General features: G+C 42.4%; 1 protein-coding gene across 2 annotated transcripts in view; it reads left to right on the top strand.

Moving 5' to 3' along the window:
* APLF (aprataxin and PNKP like factor) overlaps nt 1-20,543 on the top strand; it is a 511,700-nt gene that overhangs the window by 446,053 nt on the left and 45,104 nt on the right. For both annotated transcript variants that reach the window (XM_075267384.1, XM_075267383.1), the window contains one exon: nt 3,863-3,992. In XM_075267384.1, coding sequence (XP_075123485.1) covers nt 3,863-3,992 — 130 coding nt within the window. The remainder of the gene's footprint in view (nt 1-3,862; nt 3,993-20,543) is intronic.

The raw sequence follows: 20,543 nt of genomic DNA, 5'->3' as shown, positions 1-20,543 counted from the left end.
CTTTTTTTCTACAAAATTAAACAACTGAAGGAACATCTTCAGGGACATCATTTTTGCCAGGGGTTGTAGTAGAACACAGGGTACATTTTACGGTAGTTTTGAAAAGTAGATTACCGTAAATCAGGTGTGCTCACACTTTCTCAGCGTGTGAGCTACTTTATTAGCTGACCAAGGCAAAAGATCTACTCGGGCTGGGGTGGGGCTGTGGGCGGGGCCAAGTCTATGGGCGGGGCTGGGTATGTTTATGGGCGGGGCTGGGCATGTGGGCGGATCGTGATAGCAGGAGACAGCGGCGTTCTGTGGCCGCCCAGGGATCCCCAGTGTCTGTTTGTTCACAGCGCAGGCTGAGAGTTATCTCTGGACACTGGAAGGCTGGGGCTGCTGCAGCCCCGCCTGCCAGTGTCCGGAGATGACTCTCAGCCTGCACTGTGAACAAACAGACACCGGGGATCCCTGCATCCCGCGATCAACCCATATGTCCTTTGCGATCTACCAGTAGATTGGGATTGATGTATTGGGCACCCCTGCCGTAAATATACTGTAGGTTGATTTATATCATTATCGTGTAAGATGTTTTTATAAAAACTTTAGGTTTTCCTTATGCCAGCAAAACAGCTCGGACACATCGAGAAATGAAAATCCCAATGCCTCTGAAGGTGTGCTATGGTATCTGGCACTTACAACATTGACAGCAGTTACTTTTGAATGGGTTTTCAACACATTTATACTGATGACTTTTCCTTGGGATAGGTGGGGGTCCAGTATTCAGTATATCCTGCTTGCTCATCTGTTTGAAGGGGCTACTGTACTGGCATGAGTGCTAGGACCTCTTCACTGGTTAGATCCCACATCTTTGGTTTTATTGAAGCCGTGCAATGTAATTACAGCCTTAACCCCGGCTGATGCCTGCACAATAGTCCCGGCCTTATGCTGTATTCAGGCACTCTATCTCTACTGCACAGAAATCGGAGGCACTTCTAGCCTGCACATGTGCTGGCAGAGTCAAACAAGTCCAGGGGAAGGGAAGACAGGTAAGTATAATGGGGTTGGGAGGTGGGCTAAGTCAGTTAATTGGGAAGGGCTAGTAGTGGGCAGCATAGCTAGGGGGTAGTGTGAGTCAGCTTACAACTACCATGATGCATTGCATTAGCTAAGACAGCAGGAAGCTATGCCATGTAAACAAATGCAGAGGATGCCAGGAGCTCCCAGGGAAACCCAGAAATCACTCAAAACACGTCTAAAGGTATTTGGCTGCACTTATTAACCTAGTAATAGCACTAATAGGTGGTTATTCTGGATTTTGACAGGTGGTCACATAAATGTGACTGGACTGTGTAGAATCGGTACGACCATTATACAAGTCCTTGTAGGAAAAAGATTTGTAACTTACAGTAAAAATAATTTGTCGAGAGCTGGAGTTGAGCTGCAGGAGCCGCTATAAAAATGAAAAGTACAGAATGAAGGTAAACAAAGAAAACTTAAGAAGGTGGCTGAATATATTGAATTGACGGTGAAGTGGTCACGAGGTTTTGGACTCTTTTATCGGCACTTTCAGCTTGGAAAACAAAATGTGCGCTGTCAATTACTCTTCTGTCTACTAATTCCCGTGTACAGCATACATACAAAACCCTTGAGTGGATGGGAATAGTCAGCTCAGGATTATTGCATGTGATTTGTTTTTCAGAGCTGGTTGTGTAATTGTGTTTTCAGGGTACTTATCCATCAAATGATTTCAGCACAAGTGGAGGAAAGCCGTGTGTAGGATAGCAATTAAGTAGCAGAGAAAGAACTATCCTAAAATACTGAAAATTATAAATCCCCTGTGGAAAAAACAGACCCAGATAGAGGTAAAGGCATGATGACTCAGGGCTCGTTCACATCAGCGTTGTGAACTCCGTACTTGAGGTTTCCTTTTCCTGCCTAAAACAGAGGCAGGAGACGGAAACCTACAGGAGTCTCTCTCACCCATTCATTTGAATGGGTGAGAGAGATGTCCGGCCGTGAGCGGCGGTGAGCGTTTTATGCTCTCCGCCGCGAAACCGGGTTTTATAATCTGGACATAGAGTCGGACATGCAGTACTCTGTGTCCGGATAAAAAAATCCGGTTTTGCGGCGGAGAGCATAAAACGCTCACCGCCGCTCACGGCCGGACCCGGTCTGAGCTTTCCGACTTCTGAGCTTTCCGTCTTCTGCATGCCAGAACGGACAGATGAACGCAGGTGTGAACCTAGCATCAGGGGTACAGGCCATAAGCTGTTCTCTACTAATCATCCCTCTAAAATAATACCGCTACTTAAAAGATGCTGTTGATTTAGGCTAAGTCCCAAAGTTGTGGAAACGCAGAGTTTGTGGCTGTTTTTTGAGCCAAAGCCAAGAACGACTACAAAAACAATGGGGAATATATAGGAAGTTCTTATACGTCTACCTTCTTCTCAAACCACCCCTGGCTTTGGCTTAAAAAAAAACTGCAATGAAAAAGCTACTTTTTTGTAACGTGTGGCCTCAATCTTGAAGGGGTTGTCCCATCTTAAGGATCCTATCTATACTGGTAGCTTATGAAAATTGAAGATTTTTCCTAAATATATTGCTTTAGGAATGCTGCTTTGTTTGCCTGCTATGTGAACTTATTCCTCCCATTGTTTACAAAGCGTTGCTATAGCCACGGACATGTAACATAGGACAAGTAACGTCACTTACTCAGCGTCGGCAGGACAGTCCGTTCAGCTAATGGGAGTTTGATGATAAAGCCCTGACTGTTATCTCTCTATGTAAACACACAGATAACACTGAGCCTTTCTCTACAAGCATCTGCATATTATCTGATCTGCATAAGTATTGTTATACGTTCAGCAAGCTGGGAGGGAGGAGAAATACAAGAAGTGAGAAGAAGAAACTGCAGGAAAAGTTGAAACAAGGAGATTGGAAAAATCCTTTAGGCTAAGGCCAAACGTTGCAGAAACGCAGCTTTTTTTTGTTAAGATTTTGTTGCAGTTTTTTCAGCCTAAGCCAGGAGTGGCTTCAAAAGGAATTGGAAATATACAGACAGCCCTTATATTTCAGCCCTTTGCTCAATCCACTCCTGGCTTTGGGTCAAAAAACCGCAACAAAAAAGCTGTGTTTCCGCAACCCGGGGCCTCAGCCTTAAGATGTTGTTTTTTTTTTTATATAAACTTAAATGGAATGACAAAATACCCATATCAACATAAATACTACAAGATGTACTACTAGATAAATACTGCAATATGTCTTTGAATAGAGAGGTAGAAGAAAGAGTAACTAAATGAAAAAAAAGCACAAACACAAATTAACCTGCTGCTGATATAGTAAGTTTTCTATCTTGCCTCAAGGAGTTTATTTACATCGATACTATTCCATGCTTCTCTACAATGTCCTGTATGCTGCTGCTGATAGTAAGTTTTCTCTCTTGTCCCAAGGCTTTTATTTACATCAGTATTGTTCAATGCTTCTACAGTGTCTTGTATGCTGCTGCTGATAGTAAGTTTTCTATCTTTTCCCAATGGTTTTATTTACATAAGTATTGTTCAGTGTTTTTCTGTATTGTCTTGTATGCCGTGGCTGTGTTTTAGCGAAATGGAGCTAGGCAGCAGAACCTCCAGCTTTCACCATCCTGTCTATAGGAGATGACATAGTAGATTGAGAATTAAAACTGGCGCCTAAGGCAATAACTGCTGAAATGCCAAATACTTGTCATAAATGGGCAGAAATCGTGTTATTTCTCCTGTACACACGGCAGCATTTCACGTTAAGTCATCCAAAGGTTAGGTACACTTTATATCTAAATAGTTCTTTCTCTGCTCTGCTGTCAAATAGTTTTAATACCTCTTACATTTCTTTATTACAGACCTCTGCTGTCAGCTCTAAAGATGATGTGGAGCTGCCAAAATCTGTACAGAGGAAACGTGTTCTTCCAAGCTGGATGTTGCAGGGAGATCTTCCAGTTGAGACTCTTCCATCTAGTGTCAGTACAGCAGGTGGGTTTCCATTTATTGCTGGGTTCTGCAGAAAATAAAAGCTTATCTTATCTTTATGATCTAATGTAACTAAAGCAGGCATTCAGCTGCGGTGAAGAGGGTTTTGTTGGTAATCAGCACATACTGTAGTCAGTGTAATTACATATATACCTTTGCATGTACAGTAATTACACAGAGTAAATCCTTCTGTGTTGGGATTGCAAGTTTCTAAAGGGTTTTGTCCATTTCTTAGAACAGCTATAGCTCAAAACATAATACAGCAGATCTCCTGACATCACATCTGTTTCTACTTTTTAAATATTTTGCTCCAAAACTTTTCGTATTAAAGGGATATGCCAGTATCCTCAGTAGTATAAAATATGTATACTGCGCATGTAAATATATATAATAGTAGACTGAAAGGAGAAGTTTATTGAGGCTCTAGTACCCTGTTTGGCCGCCTCTCTCCTGGATAAAAGAAGAGACGTGGTTACAGGTTCTACATGGTATGACATGGTTACAGGTTCTACATGGTATGACATGGTTACAGGTTCCATATGGTATGACGTGGTTACAGGTTCCATATGGTATGACATGGTTACAGGTTCTACATGGTATGACATGGTTACAGGTTCTACATGGTATGACATGGTTACAGGTTCTACATGGTATGACATGGTTACAGGTTCTACATGGTATGACGTGGTTACAGGTTCCATATGGTATGACATGGTTACAGGTTCTACATGGTATGACATGGTTACAGGTTCTACATGGTATGACATGGTTACAGGTTCTACATGGTATGACGTGGTTACAGATTCCATATGGTATGACGTGGTTACAGGTTCTACATGGTATGACGTGGTTACAGGTTCCATATGGTATGACATGGTTACAGGTTCTACATGGTATGACATGGTTACAGGTTCCATATGGTATGACATGGTTACAGGTTCCATATGGTATGACATGGTTACAGGTTCTACATGGTATGACATGGTTACAGGTTCTGTATGGTATGACGTGGTTACAGATTCCATATGGTATGACGTGGTTACAGGTTCTACATGGTATGACGTGGTTACAGGTTCCATATGGTATGACATGGTTACAGGTTCTACATGGTATGACATGGTTACAGGTTCCATATGGTATGACATGGTTACAGGTTCCATATGGTATGACATGGTTACAGGTTCCATATGGTATGACGTGGTTACAGGTTCTACATGGTATGACATGGTTACAGATTCCATATGGTATGACGTGGTTACAGGTTCCATATGGTATGTCATGGTTACAGGTTCCATATGGTATGACATGGTTACAGGTTCCATATGGTATGACATGGTTACAGGTTCCATATGGTATGTCATGGTTACAGGTTCCATATGGTATGACGTGGTTACAGGTTCCATATGGTATGACGTGGTTACAGGTTCTACATGGTATGACGTGGTTACAGGTTCCATATGGTATACTGCGGCACGCTTCCCACAGTAGGTTGCAGAAGCTGGCATCCCAGCTGGTCCCAAAAATGTTTGATTGGGGATAGTGTTGCAAGGTATTGTTGCAATCTGACAGAGACATTCCTGGGAAACATTTGGGGGAACATTGGCCTCAAAAATGCCAGTTGTAAACCCTCCTGCAAGATGTCCTGTACATACCGCTGAGCTGTTAGTGTCCCTTGTTGTTTCAGTACTAGGGGTGACAGACTGTCGTAGATGATGATGTCCCCCCAGATCATCTCACCAGCAGTTATGGCAGTTTGTCGCTCCACAGTAAAGGCAGGAATGAAGCGCTCACCGTGAGGCTTCTATACTTGGATCCCAAACAGATCCTGGATTCGTCAGAAAAGATGACACAGTGCCAGTCCATAGCAGTCCAGGTTTCCACCTCATCTTCTAGAACGCCCTCTCCCCGAGTCTTCTTCCGTCCTGGGTTTCAATCTTCTAGGCCTCTGGAAGAGCTGACTGCGCATACCCGGGCCACAAGAAAATGGCCGCCCCCAGTGCTGTGAGAGAACTCATTTGCATACCAAAGAAAACCCGGATTTCTACTGAACGGCGGCGACATCTAAAGGTAGGAGAAGAATAGCTATTCCTATGTGTTAGTCAGAAAAAAAGGATATCCAATAATAGGATCTCTTTAAGAACTCACATGGTTCTGAGAGCGGAAAAATAAAAAAAGTTATGGGCTTTGGAAGGGGAAAGGCAGTCGAAAATGAAAATCGAAAAGGGGGGAAGGGGTTAAAGGGATTCTATCATTAGAATCCCTTTTTGTACAAAGACCACATTGGAGAAGCCTTTAGAAAGGTAATTCTTCTCCTACCCTTCCTTTTGTGATCTGCGCCCCCATTCCTGAGAATTCGCTTTCTTTTTTTTTTTATCAGAAAAAGAAAGGTAGGAGAAGAATAGTCTTCCTAAAGGTTACTCCAATGTGGTCTCTGTACAAAAAGCGATTCTAATGATAGAAACCCATAGGGACACCTTGAAAGATTTAGTCATGTTCGTGCCCAGTAGGGGGCAGGTACAGCTGAGAATTTGTGGCTGGAGCAATTTGCTAAAACTTTTCTCCTTCTTATGGACATGTCTGTAGTAACAATTTTCCCACCACCGTTCTGTTGCGGGCGCTGCAGCTGTTCACCAGATTTCGTGCTAAAAGTAATTACATTTTTTTTTCTGTTCCTATTGAGCAATTTAGCAAAAAGTACAGAACCCTTTGTAATGAACCCATTGTGAATCTGGATCATCACGAACATAATTGGAAACACCACGTCAGCGTTGAGTCAGAACATTCAGAATTCAGACACAATGTAGCTAAATTTCGGGGGAAAAAACACTCCAGGGTTCTGTTAAGAACTTTTTGTAACTAGCTATTGACTAAAGTAATTGCACGGCTCTTATTGTTGTCACTATAACTATGATAAGTCATTTTACATTGCAGATTGCACTGAAATGAGCAGAAAAGCAAACCCAATGGGTTATTGCTATTGTGCAGAAAAGCTTATGCTCTATTCTTATTACTTAGACCTGCTCTTAAAGGGGTTGTCCAGAATGTTTTATTTTACATACCGAGTTACATGATTGGAAGCGTCACCTGACCCCGACATCACCCCACCTCCTCCCTCCTCTCCAATTTTTTCAGGCACTTACCTGGTACTTGCGCAGGTGACTAGTGGTGAAAACAGGCAAGGAAGTGGAGTGATCTGGAGGAAGTGGAGTAATCTGGGGCTGGATGGTGTGTTTTGTTGCTTTTGTTTTTTTTTTTAAATGTAGATTGTCAGCCCCACATAGAGCTCACAATGTACATTTTTTCCCTATCAGTATGTCTTTGGAATATGGGATGGAAATCCATGCAAACAAGGGGAGAACATACAAACTCCTTGCAGAGGGTTTTTGCCCTTGGCGGGATTTGAACACCAGGACTTCAGTGCTGCAAGGCTGCAGTGCTAACCACTGAGCCACTGTGTGGCCCCCCCATGGATGGTGGTTTTGATTGTGAGACCTGGGGTTGGAACCAGCCTCGAACCCCTAGCTCCAGGATAAAAAACCCCAGCTCCAGTAAGTAAAATAAAACACCCCTTTCTTAAAGGAGTTTTCCTGTTTCTAATATGGCGTAACCTAAGGATAGGTAATCACTATTAGATTTGTTTGGGTCCAGCACCCGAGACCCCAGCAGATCAGCAATTTGGCTCCTGATAATGTTTGCTCCCTAAGGCTGAGGCCCCACGTTGTGGATTTTCCTGCTGTTTTTTTTAACCAAAGTCATTGGATTGAAAAGGAAGAGGATATATAAAGAAAGCTACTCTATATCTCCCTTCTGTTACATCCGGTATTGACTTTGGCTTAAAGGGATTCTATCATTAAAACTTAATTTTTTTCTCACTACCATGTAGGAATAGCCTTAAGAAAGCCAGAGAACTCTCCAGCGCCTCCTCCATCTTCTTCAGTAACAGCTCTTCATCCGGCGGTGGCTTCAAACTTCTAGGCCTCGGGCAGCTGACTGCGCATGCCTGCCGGCCACAAGATAGTGGCTGCTTACAGCCCGAGGTCTAGAAGTTTGAAGCCAACCCCCGGAAGAAGACGTGAAGAAGACCCGTCTCGCAGCGATCCGCTCTGCCAAAGGTGGTTATTCTGTATTTTGACAGGTGGTGACATTAATGTGACTGGACCGTGTATCACCTGATATGTTCTTATTGCAGCTTTTCTAACGCAGTGTCTTAACATTCCATAAAATTTAACAGAGATACAGGTTTTACAAATTGTTTAGTATCAGAATAAGATAAGTTTAGAAATATCAGACTATAATAACGTAATAATAAGAGAAAGCGTGTACAGAACAACTAGTTCTAAAGCATCATTTGCAATGTCAAGGGCTATTCAGTATTGGGATTATTCCATTACTGCTATTGAAATGCATCAACCTGCTGGCATTATAAGAACTGAATGCCAAATATCTATTCTAGAACTGAAATGTATTTTTTTTTTTTTTTTTATCAATTGGTTATACAACGTCTCTATAAATCCAGTATAACATATTTTATATCGGTGACCGCACTGATCATCGCTGTTAACCACTTCGATACTATGATCAATTGTGACTACCACGTAGAAGCCATTCTGGGACATGTACTCTGTGATCTTTTGTTCTTTCAGATTACAGAGAGTGCCAATCAATTGTCATTACGGCTGAGCCCTATTACATCTATATGTATGTTTGTATGTATGAGAAGTAGTTCGTGCATACATGAAAAGGTTTTTTTTTTTTTCTTTCAATCAAAAAATTGTACAGTACTAAAATATAACTAAAGGTTTTCTCTCGCTCTCTCAAAAAGAAAAAAAAAATTACAATATATTCTGTGCTGAATTAAATGGTGCCGTTAAAAATTACAGCTTGTCCCATAGAAAACAAGCCCTCATACTGCTATGTCAAGGGGGAAATAAGGATTTTGGAAAGTGTGGGGGGATAGCGGGTAATAAAAACTAAAACTTAAAGTAGTTGGAATGGGCTAATGAGGCCCAAACACATTAGAACAAAGACTGGTCTCAGATTTCAGTGGGTTCTGCTGACTACAATATGTTATATGTATGGTGACATAATCTTTGTCCCAAACCCGAACTGAAAAGAATCTTCAGAGGTTCACCCACCAGTCTACCCACCAATCGTGAAGTTCTCCCCTTTCTTTTCAATACTGGGTAACTTTAGGCTTTCCAAATACACTGTCTACCAATAAGAATTTGGACACCTGGGGTAGAATAGAAAAACCACCTTTTTTCCTATCCAATAGTTGGTAGGCCCCAGCAGATGCTTCCTTACAGATGAGATTGCTGGACACAATACTCCCGGATGTCTGGTGAGACTCCTGGTGTATGTGAGCCATCGGTTGGGTGCGGTTTCTCTGGCCAGCACTCGTCGGTCTCTATCTCCCAGTTCTGGGGGTCTGCCGACTCGGGGCACATTCCGACAATCACCGTTCACCTTCCACTTCGTAATCACATAGGCCACTGTCGATTTTGGGTAATTCTGTTCACTTGCTATGTCCCTTAAGGATCGACCATTTCTGTGGTACCCCCGCAATTACCCTTTTCTCGAAATCAGACAACTATGCACTTTGTGTCATCTTGCATCCGACTAATGCCAATGCTGTTTCCTATATAACGGTGGAAGGTGTGATGTACATCACGACCGCAGATATCTTCATTTGCATGGGTGTCCAAATACTTATTGGTAGACAGTGTACTCTGCACAGTTTGTCCAATTCTTGATTGATTGATTATTTACCAGCCATTTCTCCCGACTCAGACTCAGTAATGTTTTTATTAGGGAGAGTGGAATAATCCTCTACCAGACCCTCAGGTAACAGCTTGTTTCCTGTGGGAACATAAGATCAGTGACAGGCTCTTCATTCACTTTTATGGGGTTGCGGGCGCTACCAGAGTTCACAGTCTTAGAAGTTAATGGAGTAACATTTACGCGAATGTACAAGGGGGCCTTAGGAGGACCCACTATCGGGCCCCTAGCGATCAGACACTTATCCTCTGTCCTGTGGATAGGGAATACGTGTCCATAACACCACAACTCCTTTCTGTTATTGTAACAGAGACGAGACAAGCAGGGAGGACGAAACTTTAAATCCTTTCAAGATTTTGGAAAACAGAACCTTATCACTGTCAGTTCTGACCACAAAAGCAACAGGAACGCTGCTAACTTGGTAAAAGGTCACAAAGCATCTTAATTTTTTGTTCTTCGTAATTGGCATTGTATGTTTTTGGCATGTCTCTGGCAACAAATGACACTATAGCATGCTGCTACTTTGTTGATGGTTGGTAAGTATGTTGTATTCTACGTGACCAGCTTTCTTCTTTCTAGGTACCATAAATAAAATCTACCATATATACTCAAGTATAAGCCGAGGCCCCTAATTTACCACAAAAAACTGGGAAAACTTATCGACTCGAGTATAAGCCTGGGGGGGGGGGGGGGGAATGCAGCAGCTACTGGAAAATTTCAAAAATGAAAATGGTCGGAATTTTTGGGTGCAGTAGTTGCTGGGTGCTGGGGAAGGGGAGGGGGTGTTTTGGTTGTCTGTCTGCCCCTCCCCTGAGCATGAGGACTGGTTCCCCCCCCCCCCACACACACACACTTGGAATTCAGTCTGGCTGAATATAGGGTATCTGCAGTGCTCCTATTAACCCCTTCCCGATGGAACAGGAGCACTGCAGATCCCCTATATTCAGTAGACCGGGCACTGTCAGACACAGGGATACCTAATGTGTTTGTGTTTCATAGTCATTTTCTACTTTTATATGTATTCTAGGGAAAGGAGGGATTTACAACTTTTATTTCCTTAATTTTTTTATTACCGTATTTTTCGGACTATAAGACGCACTGGAATGTAAGACGCACCTAGGTTTTAGAGGAGGAAAATAGGGAAAAAAATTTTTGAAGCAAAAAATGGTAAAATATTTAATATATGGGAGATGTAGTTTTGCAACAACTGCAAGGTCACATTGACAGGTGACCCTGCAGCTGTACGGGGACGCATAGAGTGTTTTTTTTTTTTTTTTTTTTTTTTTTTTAGTAGACCGGGCATTTTCGGACACAGGGATACCTAATGTGTATGTGTTTGACATATGATTTTCTAGGGAAAGGGGGTGATTTAGAACTTATTTCTTTTTTTTATTATATATTTTTAAAGCTTTTTTTTTTTTTTTACTATTTTATAGTCTGAAAAATACAGTATATATTTTTTTTAAAGCTTCTTTTTTTTCCACTATTTTATGGGAGATTCTATACATTACTATTGCAGCTGGTCATAGACACTCCCTCCCAAAAAAAAAAAAAATGTTTTTTTTTTTTTTTTTTTTGCTTGACTCGAATATAAGCCGAGGGGGGCTTTTTCAGCACAAAAACTGTGCTGAAAAATTCGGCTTATACTCGAGTATATATGTTCTCAGAGACCTGACAAGTTGTTTGGTGTCCTTTGGATTGGTAAGCTTATGGTTATTACAAGACTGCCAGCACCAGCTGCTCCATTTGGATAGAAAAGTCCTTGCAAAGTTATTTGATCGTTTCGAAAGCACATGATTACTAGAGATGAGCGAGTAGTATTCGAAACGGCCGTTTCGAATAGCACGCACCCATAGGACTGAATGGAAGCAGCCATTCATTCCTATGGGTACATGCTATTCTAATTTTATTGCAAATCAAAATTCTCCACATTCTGCTCCTCCATCTTCACTGCTACATGCTGTCTGGATTAGTCAGGCATTTTGTCACCAGCGGTCCATTACAAATAAACTGGTGAGGAGTTGTCAACCATTGTCAGTGTGTTCAAAAGGATTTGAGATATTAGAATAAATTATTAAAAATCACTTTTGTGCCAAAATCTTTGATACTAAAGTGAAAAATTCATTAGCGCTGGTACAGAGTGCAATGAACATTTGTCTACTTTGCAGAATATGATGAAGTGAAAGGAAATGTTTTCCAAGCTCTTTATTGGATTCATTTGGTGTTCTGTAGCTGGGAGCCATGCAGTGCTAACTCTTTGACCTCTAACCTTCGACCTGACTTTTTTTTTTTTTTTTTTTTTTTTTTTTTGTGCTCTACAGTACTGTGGAAAAAATGCTGCAGGGTAAGGCCCGGTTCACATCTGCATTCGGGCCATTCTGTTCCCCACATGAAAAATACAGAGAAGAAAAGTTCTGCAAGTGGACCCCATTATAGTCTATGGGGTCTCCCGTTTTCCTTAGGTTTTTATGCAGATTAGGTTTCTGTTCATGGGGTCCCAGAATGGAAACCCATGTGAATTGGCCTAAGAATCCTTTCACTAATGATAGTATTACTAGTGTATATTTTTCAGTGAACAAAACAGAAATATAAATCCCATTAATATTTTGTATGACCTTTGCCCTCTGCCTTCCAGCAGCTTTTTTAGGTATACTTAAAGACAACTTTTGAAAGAAGTCGGCAGGGAGGTGGTACCAGGCATCTTGGAGATCTAAATACAGATCTTCTGTGGATGTAGGCTTACTCCAATCCTTCATGTAATCCCAGACAGACTGGATGATGATGAGATCAGGGCTCTGTGGGGGCCAAATCATCACTTCCAGGAGTCCTCCTCCAAAGGGTGGATTATTTCTCAAAGTATTCTTATGCTAGGTTCACACCCGCGCTTGCGTTTCCACCAGTTGGGAACGCGATGAACGTAAACCTAATCCTATGAAAAAAGCGGTTACCCACGTACCCCATAGACTATAATGGCGTCAGCCGGGTTACTGCTCGAAAAAGGTGGAAAAATGTGTAAAGTGGATTTGGGAAAAGAAACCCCTAACGTTATAGGGCGCAGGTGTGAACCTAGCCTTACCCTTCGTTCACATCTGCGTTGATATTCTATCCAGGGGAGTCCTCATGGAGACCCCCCAGAATGGAATACCAAACGCAATTGCAAGCGATGTGCAGTAAAAGCACACAGACCCCATAGACAATGGTAGATTGTAAAGTACTTTCCTGTCCGCATGATCCCTGCGGACATTTATAGTCTATGGGGTCCGTGCGCTTTCACTGGCACACCGCTTGCAGTTGCATTCAGCATTCTGTTCAGGGTGGGGCGGGGGGGTTCCTCATACGGACTCCCCCGGATGGAATACCAATGCAGATGCGAACGAGGCCTTACACTGTAGCATTTTTTCTGCACCCACCTAATACTTTTGAACAGCATTGTCCATCAGTTTGTAGTCCTAAAAATTAAAAAATTATCTAAATTCTGAAAATGCAGCTTTTGCACAAATGATACAGTTAAACGAATTTTCCACTGTAAGAAGGCAAAAAAGGCTTCGGACCATCAGTTTAGAGGAAAGAAAAAGTTTCCGGATGGCATAGAAAACAAACACTGTATTACTTTGGGTTCTAAGGATCGGCAGAATCCAGAATGTCACATATCATTGATGTAAGTGATTTAATAAAAGGGTGGAAAATAAACAATTACAATCAAGCAAATATAACCATAACCAAGGATGTAAGCAAAGTTATGCGAGGCTCGGGTGAACCCAAAGTCAGCTAAGACTTGTCATTCAAATCCCTGTCTATTTTGCAGATGTTATAATGCACTCACTGACCTCCGTAAAATCATCCATGAATACATCCACAGAGGGTCCACAATGTATTCTGACTAGAATTTTTCTAAAGTTTATTATTGTCACGTCTTTTGGTTGAGTTCCTCTCCCTGCACGGTGTATCTCGAAGGGTTCATATCAATTATATTTTGTATTGCACCTGGTGGGTTTCTTTCTGTTGCCTCTTCTGACTGGGGGTTACTGGTCCTCATCCATTACTGGTATGGACTCGTGTGAAACAGAGACAAATAACTCCCTGTGCGGGACCTTTAAAAGAAGTTGAGGCCTCATTCACATCTGCGTTGGTAATCCATTTGGGGGAGTCCGCATGGGGACCCCCTGAACGGACTACCGAACGCATTGACAAGTGGTGTACAGTGAAAGCATATGGACCCCATAGACTATAATGGGGTCTGTGTGCTTTCTGCATGGTCTCCACATAAGTCATGCGGACAGGAAAGTAGATTGTGAACTATTTTTCTGTCCGCATGTTCTGGGTGGAGACCATGTGGAAAGCACACGGACCCCATTATAGTCTATGGGGTCCGTGTGCTTGCATTGCACACCGCTTGCAAATGCATTCGGTAGTCCATTCCAGTGGGGTGGGGGGGACTCCCCCAAACGGATTGCCAACGCAGATGTGAACGAGGCCATAGAAAGCACACATACAGCCCCACTATGGGTGAGTGTTCACCTGGACCAGATATGTGGAGCCATGTGCAGCCAAAGGTCTGAGGAAATCTCTGTGGACTTTCTGTGAAAAGCACTGCAAGAAAAAAATGTGATGTGTGTCCGCTGCTACGTGGGGCCTTAGCCTAAGTGAGGATCTGCTGCAATACAAGTTGCAGATATGAGTGGTGGTGTTTTGCTTGCACATAAGTGACCTGTACTGCAGTCTTTTTTGTAGTTTTTGGTCATTTTATGTTTTTTTTTTTTTGCATTAGTTTTATAGAGAATAAGGCAGGGTTCACACTACCGTTGGTGTCCGCTCAGAAGGTGTCCGTTAAAAAAAAACAGTTAATCAGTTACTACTGTCCGTTATATGTCCGTTGCCCATAGACCTCAATGTTAAAAAAATAAATAAATAAATAACGTATGCATGTAGGATTTTTTTTGTTTGCCTTTAAAATCGGACATGGTTGTAAATGGACACTAAAGGACTCAAGATAAAGTCCCACTGAAATGAATGGAAATTACACACCGACCAGCTAGTGTCTGTTGCTAAAATCATGAACGGACAATAGCCACAGACAATGCTGAGCGGACACCAACAGTAGTAGTAGTGTGAACACCGCCTAAGTGATGATTCTACGTGCATTACAGTCTTGAGAAGGGAATAAGCGGTCGGGATTTTAATGGCTTTGTACCTAGGAAATGTTACTTGTACTGGAAATAAAATGGTGTTTAATGATCTGTTTAATCCGCCTGGTGCTCGCATGACTCGCTCTCTGGTCACAAGTGAAAACGTAGCACTCCTTTTTTTTTTCTTCTTTTTTTTCGTTCTGGGATCGAAGGTGTTTACATGAGCTTTGGATGGTTTTGTTATTGTATTGTATGTTGCTAAGAAACATTTTATTTCCTGTTCTCTGCATTCATGGCTCAACCTTTACCATTTTGTAGAAGGAAATCTCCAGCAGGATACCTAATTTTTTTCGACAAGTACAGAGACTAATCCTCGGTTTAATTTCGGGGGTTTTTTATATTTTGTTCTGTACTCGTTGCACAGCTGTAATGGTAGTTACCGTATATACTCGAGTATAAGCCAAATTTTTAAGCAGTTTTGGGGGGGGGGTGGAGTCTATGACCAGCCGCAATAGTAATGTATAGAATCTTCCATAATATAGTGAAAAAAGAGAAGCTTTAATAAAATATAATAAAAAAATTAAATAAAAGTTCTAAATCCCTCCTTTCCCTAGAATACATATAAAAGTAGAAAATGACTGTGAAACACATACACATTAGGTATCCCTGTGTCTGACAGTGCCCGGTCTTCTGACTATAGGGGATCTGCAGTGCTCCTGTTCCGTCGGGAAGGGGTTAATAGGAGCACTGCAGATACCCTATATTCAGTCAGGCTGAATTCCAAGTGGGGGGGGGGGGGGAAACCCCAGTCCTCAAGCTCAGGGAAGGGACAGACAGACAACCAAAACACCCAGAAACTACTGCACCCAAAAACTCCGACCATTTTAATTTCGGAAATTTTCCAGTAGCTGCTGCATTCCCCCCCCCCCCCCCCCCCCTTAGCTTATTCTCGAGCCAATAAGTTTTCCCAGTTTTTTTTGTGGTAAAATTAGGGGCCTCGGCTTATATTCGGGTCGGCTTATACTCGAGTATATACGGTAATAATAACATAAAAACTAATGGAAGAACTGGAAAATGGGGACTAATAGAAAACTGTCATTGTGATAACAAGCCATAAACATAAGATATCATTCGAAAAATTGAGGGGGATTGCAGAGCTATGTTCATACATGGCAGATATAAGCCGGATTCACACGGGGTGTTTTGATCAGGATTTTGACGCGGAATCAAACAACGAGCGGGAAGAAAAAGGAGCAACATGCCCTTTCTTGAGGTGGATTCCGCAGCTGATTCAGTCATGGATGTCCGTGGTGAGACACTCCCTCCCGAATAGGCCCAAATTTTTGAACCGGATTTTGATGCGGAGGCTGCCTCAGAATGCCGAGGCAGCGCATACAGTACAGCGGCATCCAGTCACGGCATTCTGCTCCGGATTAGGCCCAAATGAAAATGCCGTGACTGGATGCCAGTGTACTGTATGCACTGCATCAGCATTATGAGGCAGCCTCCGCGTCAAAATCCGGTTCAAAAAACTCCCATGTGAATTCGGCTGTATGGTTTCTGCTTCTGGATTTGCAAACAGTACTTCTGCGGTGTATTACAAGGGGATCTCACTTTCAGAAAGTGTGGGAACCAGTGTTTTAGAAACCTAGAAACCCATGACTTTGTTTACAAATTTTGCTCTATTAGATGAAAGGCTTTCTTTTTTTTTCTTTTTTGTTATGTTCCTTTTGTTATGTCTGCCACTATGTCTTCCTTAGATTCCACCATTTCTTGCAAGATGCACATCCAAACCTTTACATCTCCTGTGGGGTCTACATCAAAAACATTACTGAAATCTACTTTTTTCTTAATGATGAGTCAACAAAAATGCTATTATTATAGTGCCCTTTAGGCCGGGTTCACACTGGGTATTTTGGACTGGAATTTGACACGGAGGCTGCATCAGGTTCTGGTCCAAAATACAGGTAGCTGCGACTGGATGCCGGTGCAGTGCACTCCACTCCAGATTAGGCTCAAATGAATGGGCCTAGTTAGGAGGGAGTGTCTTCAGGCGGATGTCGCGAGGTGAATCCGCCTGAAGAATGAGCATGCTGCTTCTTTTTTCACTGACCCGACTCCTGGAAAAAAGAACTGACCGGCCCTCATTGATTTCAATATACCCCGTATATGTATGTGAACGTGTGCTTGGTCACTGTGGTAGCCATGTTTTTCATGACTAGCACATTGACCCATTATTTTCTGAGGTCTCATGTCTGTATATTATCACAGGCCTGTGCATGGGGCCGTGAGCTCGGGGCAAAACTCAGGATAGGTGCTATATCATTCATGTGCAGTCCATTTTACCATGTAGCCTTAAAGGGGTATTCCCATGACGCTTGTTCACTAACCTGCAGGCTGCTGTGCTCTATTGACTTCCTGCTTCTCTCAGCACATAGGTGGGCGGGGTTTCACTTGCACGGGATTGGTTGTAAATGAATTACCACAGTGTGAAGCTGATGTAGCAGAGCTGGATTTGAGTCAGTTTGCATTACATACAGAGGTAATGGACTCCCTATCTCAGCCCTTATCAGCCAAATTCAATTAAACCGATTAAGAGCTCTCACCTCCCCTATCTGTGTCATTTAAGTAAAGCGGAGCTTCTCAAACAGCTCATAACTGCTCCCAGCCCCTGCCTCCCCCCTGGCAGCTACATCACTTGACAAATGAGCAGATAATCCCAAGGGCCATAGAAACGGAGCGTAAACAATGAAGTGAATAAATTAAGATAAAGACCAAACAAAGCAGTTTTGATAGAGCAATGCATTTAGGAAAAGTCTTAAATCCACATAAACTAGCAGTATAGATAGGATGCTTGTGATGGGACAACCCCTTTAACACTAAAAGTCCCAGAGAGGGGTCATTTGACATTTCTACCTTTGGAACCCAGAGAAGGGTTGAATGACTTGAAGGATTTAAGCAAACACCTATAATCACAGTCTATTGTTCTGTAATTAAGGCCATTACTGTCACACCACAGGAGGTTGTTTTCCATTGAGTTTAGCCATTTAGTTTCTAGTTAGTTCAATTCAATTCAATCAAGCTTTATTGGCACGTCTGAATAGACATTTGGTATTGCCAAAGCTAGTAAAGTGTGTAGCTAGTAAAGTAGTTAGTTCTATTCAGTTTATTGTATTTGATAATATAAAGACTATACATATTGTATAGTTTAGTTTTATTTGAGCAAAAAAGCACTGAAACAATGAATCATTTTTTAGATATTTTAAATAGAATCAGAAATTTTAGAGCAAGGTACAGCTGTGAGTAATGACCAAAAACATTTGTCTGTAAGGCCTCAAGCACACTAGCAATTTTCCAGCGTTTTTTTTTTGTGCAAATTTTTTAGTGCGAAAAAATCCCATAGGAGTGAGCTAAATGACCAATGGGACTGATCGCAAGTAGCTGCGATTTTTTTTTTTTTTGCGATTTTTTTTTTTTTTTTTTTTTTTTCTGCACCCATTGTCTCAAATCTAAATATACAAAAATGTAAATATACAAAAGAACTGTTATTTATATGTGATGGATTTACACTATTCAGCGCAAATGAGAATGTAGCCTTATAGCAAAAAAAGAAACAAAACATTGTATCCATTGGCTCTTCTTTCCATGAACAAAAGAATCAGTCAGTTGAAATCCGACTGTCTGATCCTTATCTCCTCTGTTATCACATCTTTGTCTGGGGGGAGGTAGGAGGACCACATAAACCTTAGATCAGAGCTAGGGAACCTTTGGCTCTCCAGCTGCTGTGAAACTACAACTCCCATCATGCTCCATTCACTTCCATGGGAGTTCCCAGAACAGCAGAGCCAGTATGCATGCTGGGAGTTGTAGTTTTGCAACAGCTGGAGAGCCATACGTTCCCTACCCCTGGTGTAAGGCCTCAAGCACACTAGCGATTTTCCAGCGTGTTTTTTTTGTGCAAATTTTTTCATGCGAAAAAATCCCATAGGAGTGAGCTAAATGACCAATGGGACTGATCGCAAAAGTAGAGCAAGTAGCTGCGATTTTTTTTTTTTTTGCACCCATTGTCTCAAATCTAAATATACAAAAATGTAAATATACAAAAGAACAACTATTATTTGTTTTCATGCTTTTATTTTTGCTATGAAAATAATTTTAAAAAAATACAAGGAATAAAACAATTCCACACATATTCACAATAGGCTGCTGTGGGGGGCTGCGTGTGTGTGTGTGTGTGTGTGTGTGTGTGAGTGGCATGTCCTTCTTGTGTGACTAGCATTTCAGCACTCACTCAGCAGTCTGTCTGCACTGTCGGAACATACCTGGCACTGCCTGGGTATGTCCCTGGTACATTTGCCACACGTGTATTTGTAGCAGTCAACACATCTCTCAGTTGCACAATTGTTCGTGCATCGATGGTTGACCTGACACTTCGCCCTTTTGCCATGGCTGGGTGTGGAAGGTTGTTGCCGAAGGAGTTTCTCCTTGCGTGCCTTCTTTTCAGTCACATGAAAGCCACCTAACTCTTTTGCAAGCTCAACCAGGAAGTCCACCCGTCTCTCCTGCACCCCAGTGCATGCCTGATAAAGAACATAAGCATTCAGTGCTGCCATGTCAATCATGTTGTAGAACACGGCGACTGGCCATCTCCGTGTTCCTGCACGCACGCTGTACTCCCGCACCATTTGGTCCATTACATCCACACCGCACTTTGTGTGGTTGTATTGTGTGACCGTGTTTGGCTTCCTTTTGCTGGTATCCTCAGTCTCAACCACGCTGTGCATGCTGCTGAGAATGTAGACGGCCTTCTTTCGTTTGGGTGCATATACTGTCAGTGTGGCACCAGTGGTTGAAAACACCTGAGTGGTGAATTCAGTGCTGTCCATCTGTCTAGCAGATTGAGGAATTTCCCGGCGACTCTTGTTGACTGTGCCGTGGATAGTGGTTTTCCGGCTAAGCAGTCGTCGTGCAAGTGACAATAATGTAAAGAAATTGTCCGTGGTTACAGTTCTGCCCTTGTCCATGAATGGTTCCATCAGCCTCATCACTACAGTTTCGGAAAGTCTCTCCCCGCTGGGACGACTGGGGTCCTTGCCAAGATATGGGAGGACATTACAGATGTACTTTGATTTCAAGTCGCAAGCCACCCAAAACTTGATGCCAAACTTGTCTGGTTTTGTTGCAATGTATTGCAGAAAACAGCAGTGAGTCTTTGACGGGAAAAGCTGTTCATCAATAGTGATGTGTCGACCAGGGTTGTAGGATGCGATGCAGTTGGTGACAAACGATTTCCACACATCGGAGATTGCAGCAAACTTATCGGTCTCCACTCGCTCACTGCGTGTGAACATGTCATCAAAGCGTAGGTGTTGCATGATGTCTTGGAAGCGGTTTCGGGTCATAGTTGCAATGATCCTTGGGTTTCCCAGGTTTTCTGACCTGCTGTCACGTAGTGATGAAACCTTGGTCACCCCCGCAAGATAATGACTGAAATAAATGCCATTAGTTCCGGGAGACCCATGAACCAATCCACCTGCTCCGTGTGACGTGCATGTTGCGTAGTCCATTCTTGAATGCTATGAAGCATGTCAAGAGTGATAAAACAGAGGAAGCTCTGAAGGCGACTCCGGACACTTCGTCTGGCCTTAGC

Source organism: Leptodactylus fuscus, chromosome 3 (genome assembly GCF_031893055.1).
Source record: "Leptodactylus fuscus isolate aLepFus1 chromosome 3, aLepFus1.hap2, whole genome shotgun sequence".
Taxonomy (NCBI): domain Eukaryota; kingdom Metazoa; phylum Chordata; class Amphibia; order Anura; family Leptodactylidae; genus Leptodactylus; species Leptodactylus fuscus.
Note: the sequence above shows the minus strand (reverse complement) of the source record. Positions and strands in the feature narration are given on the sequence as shown.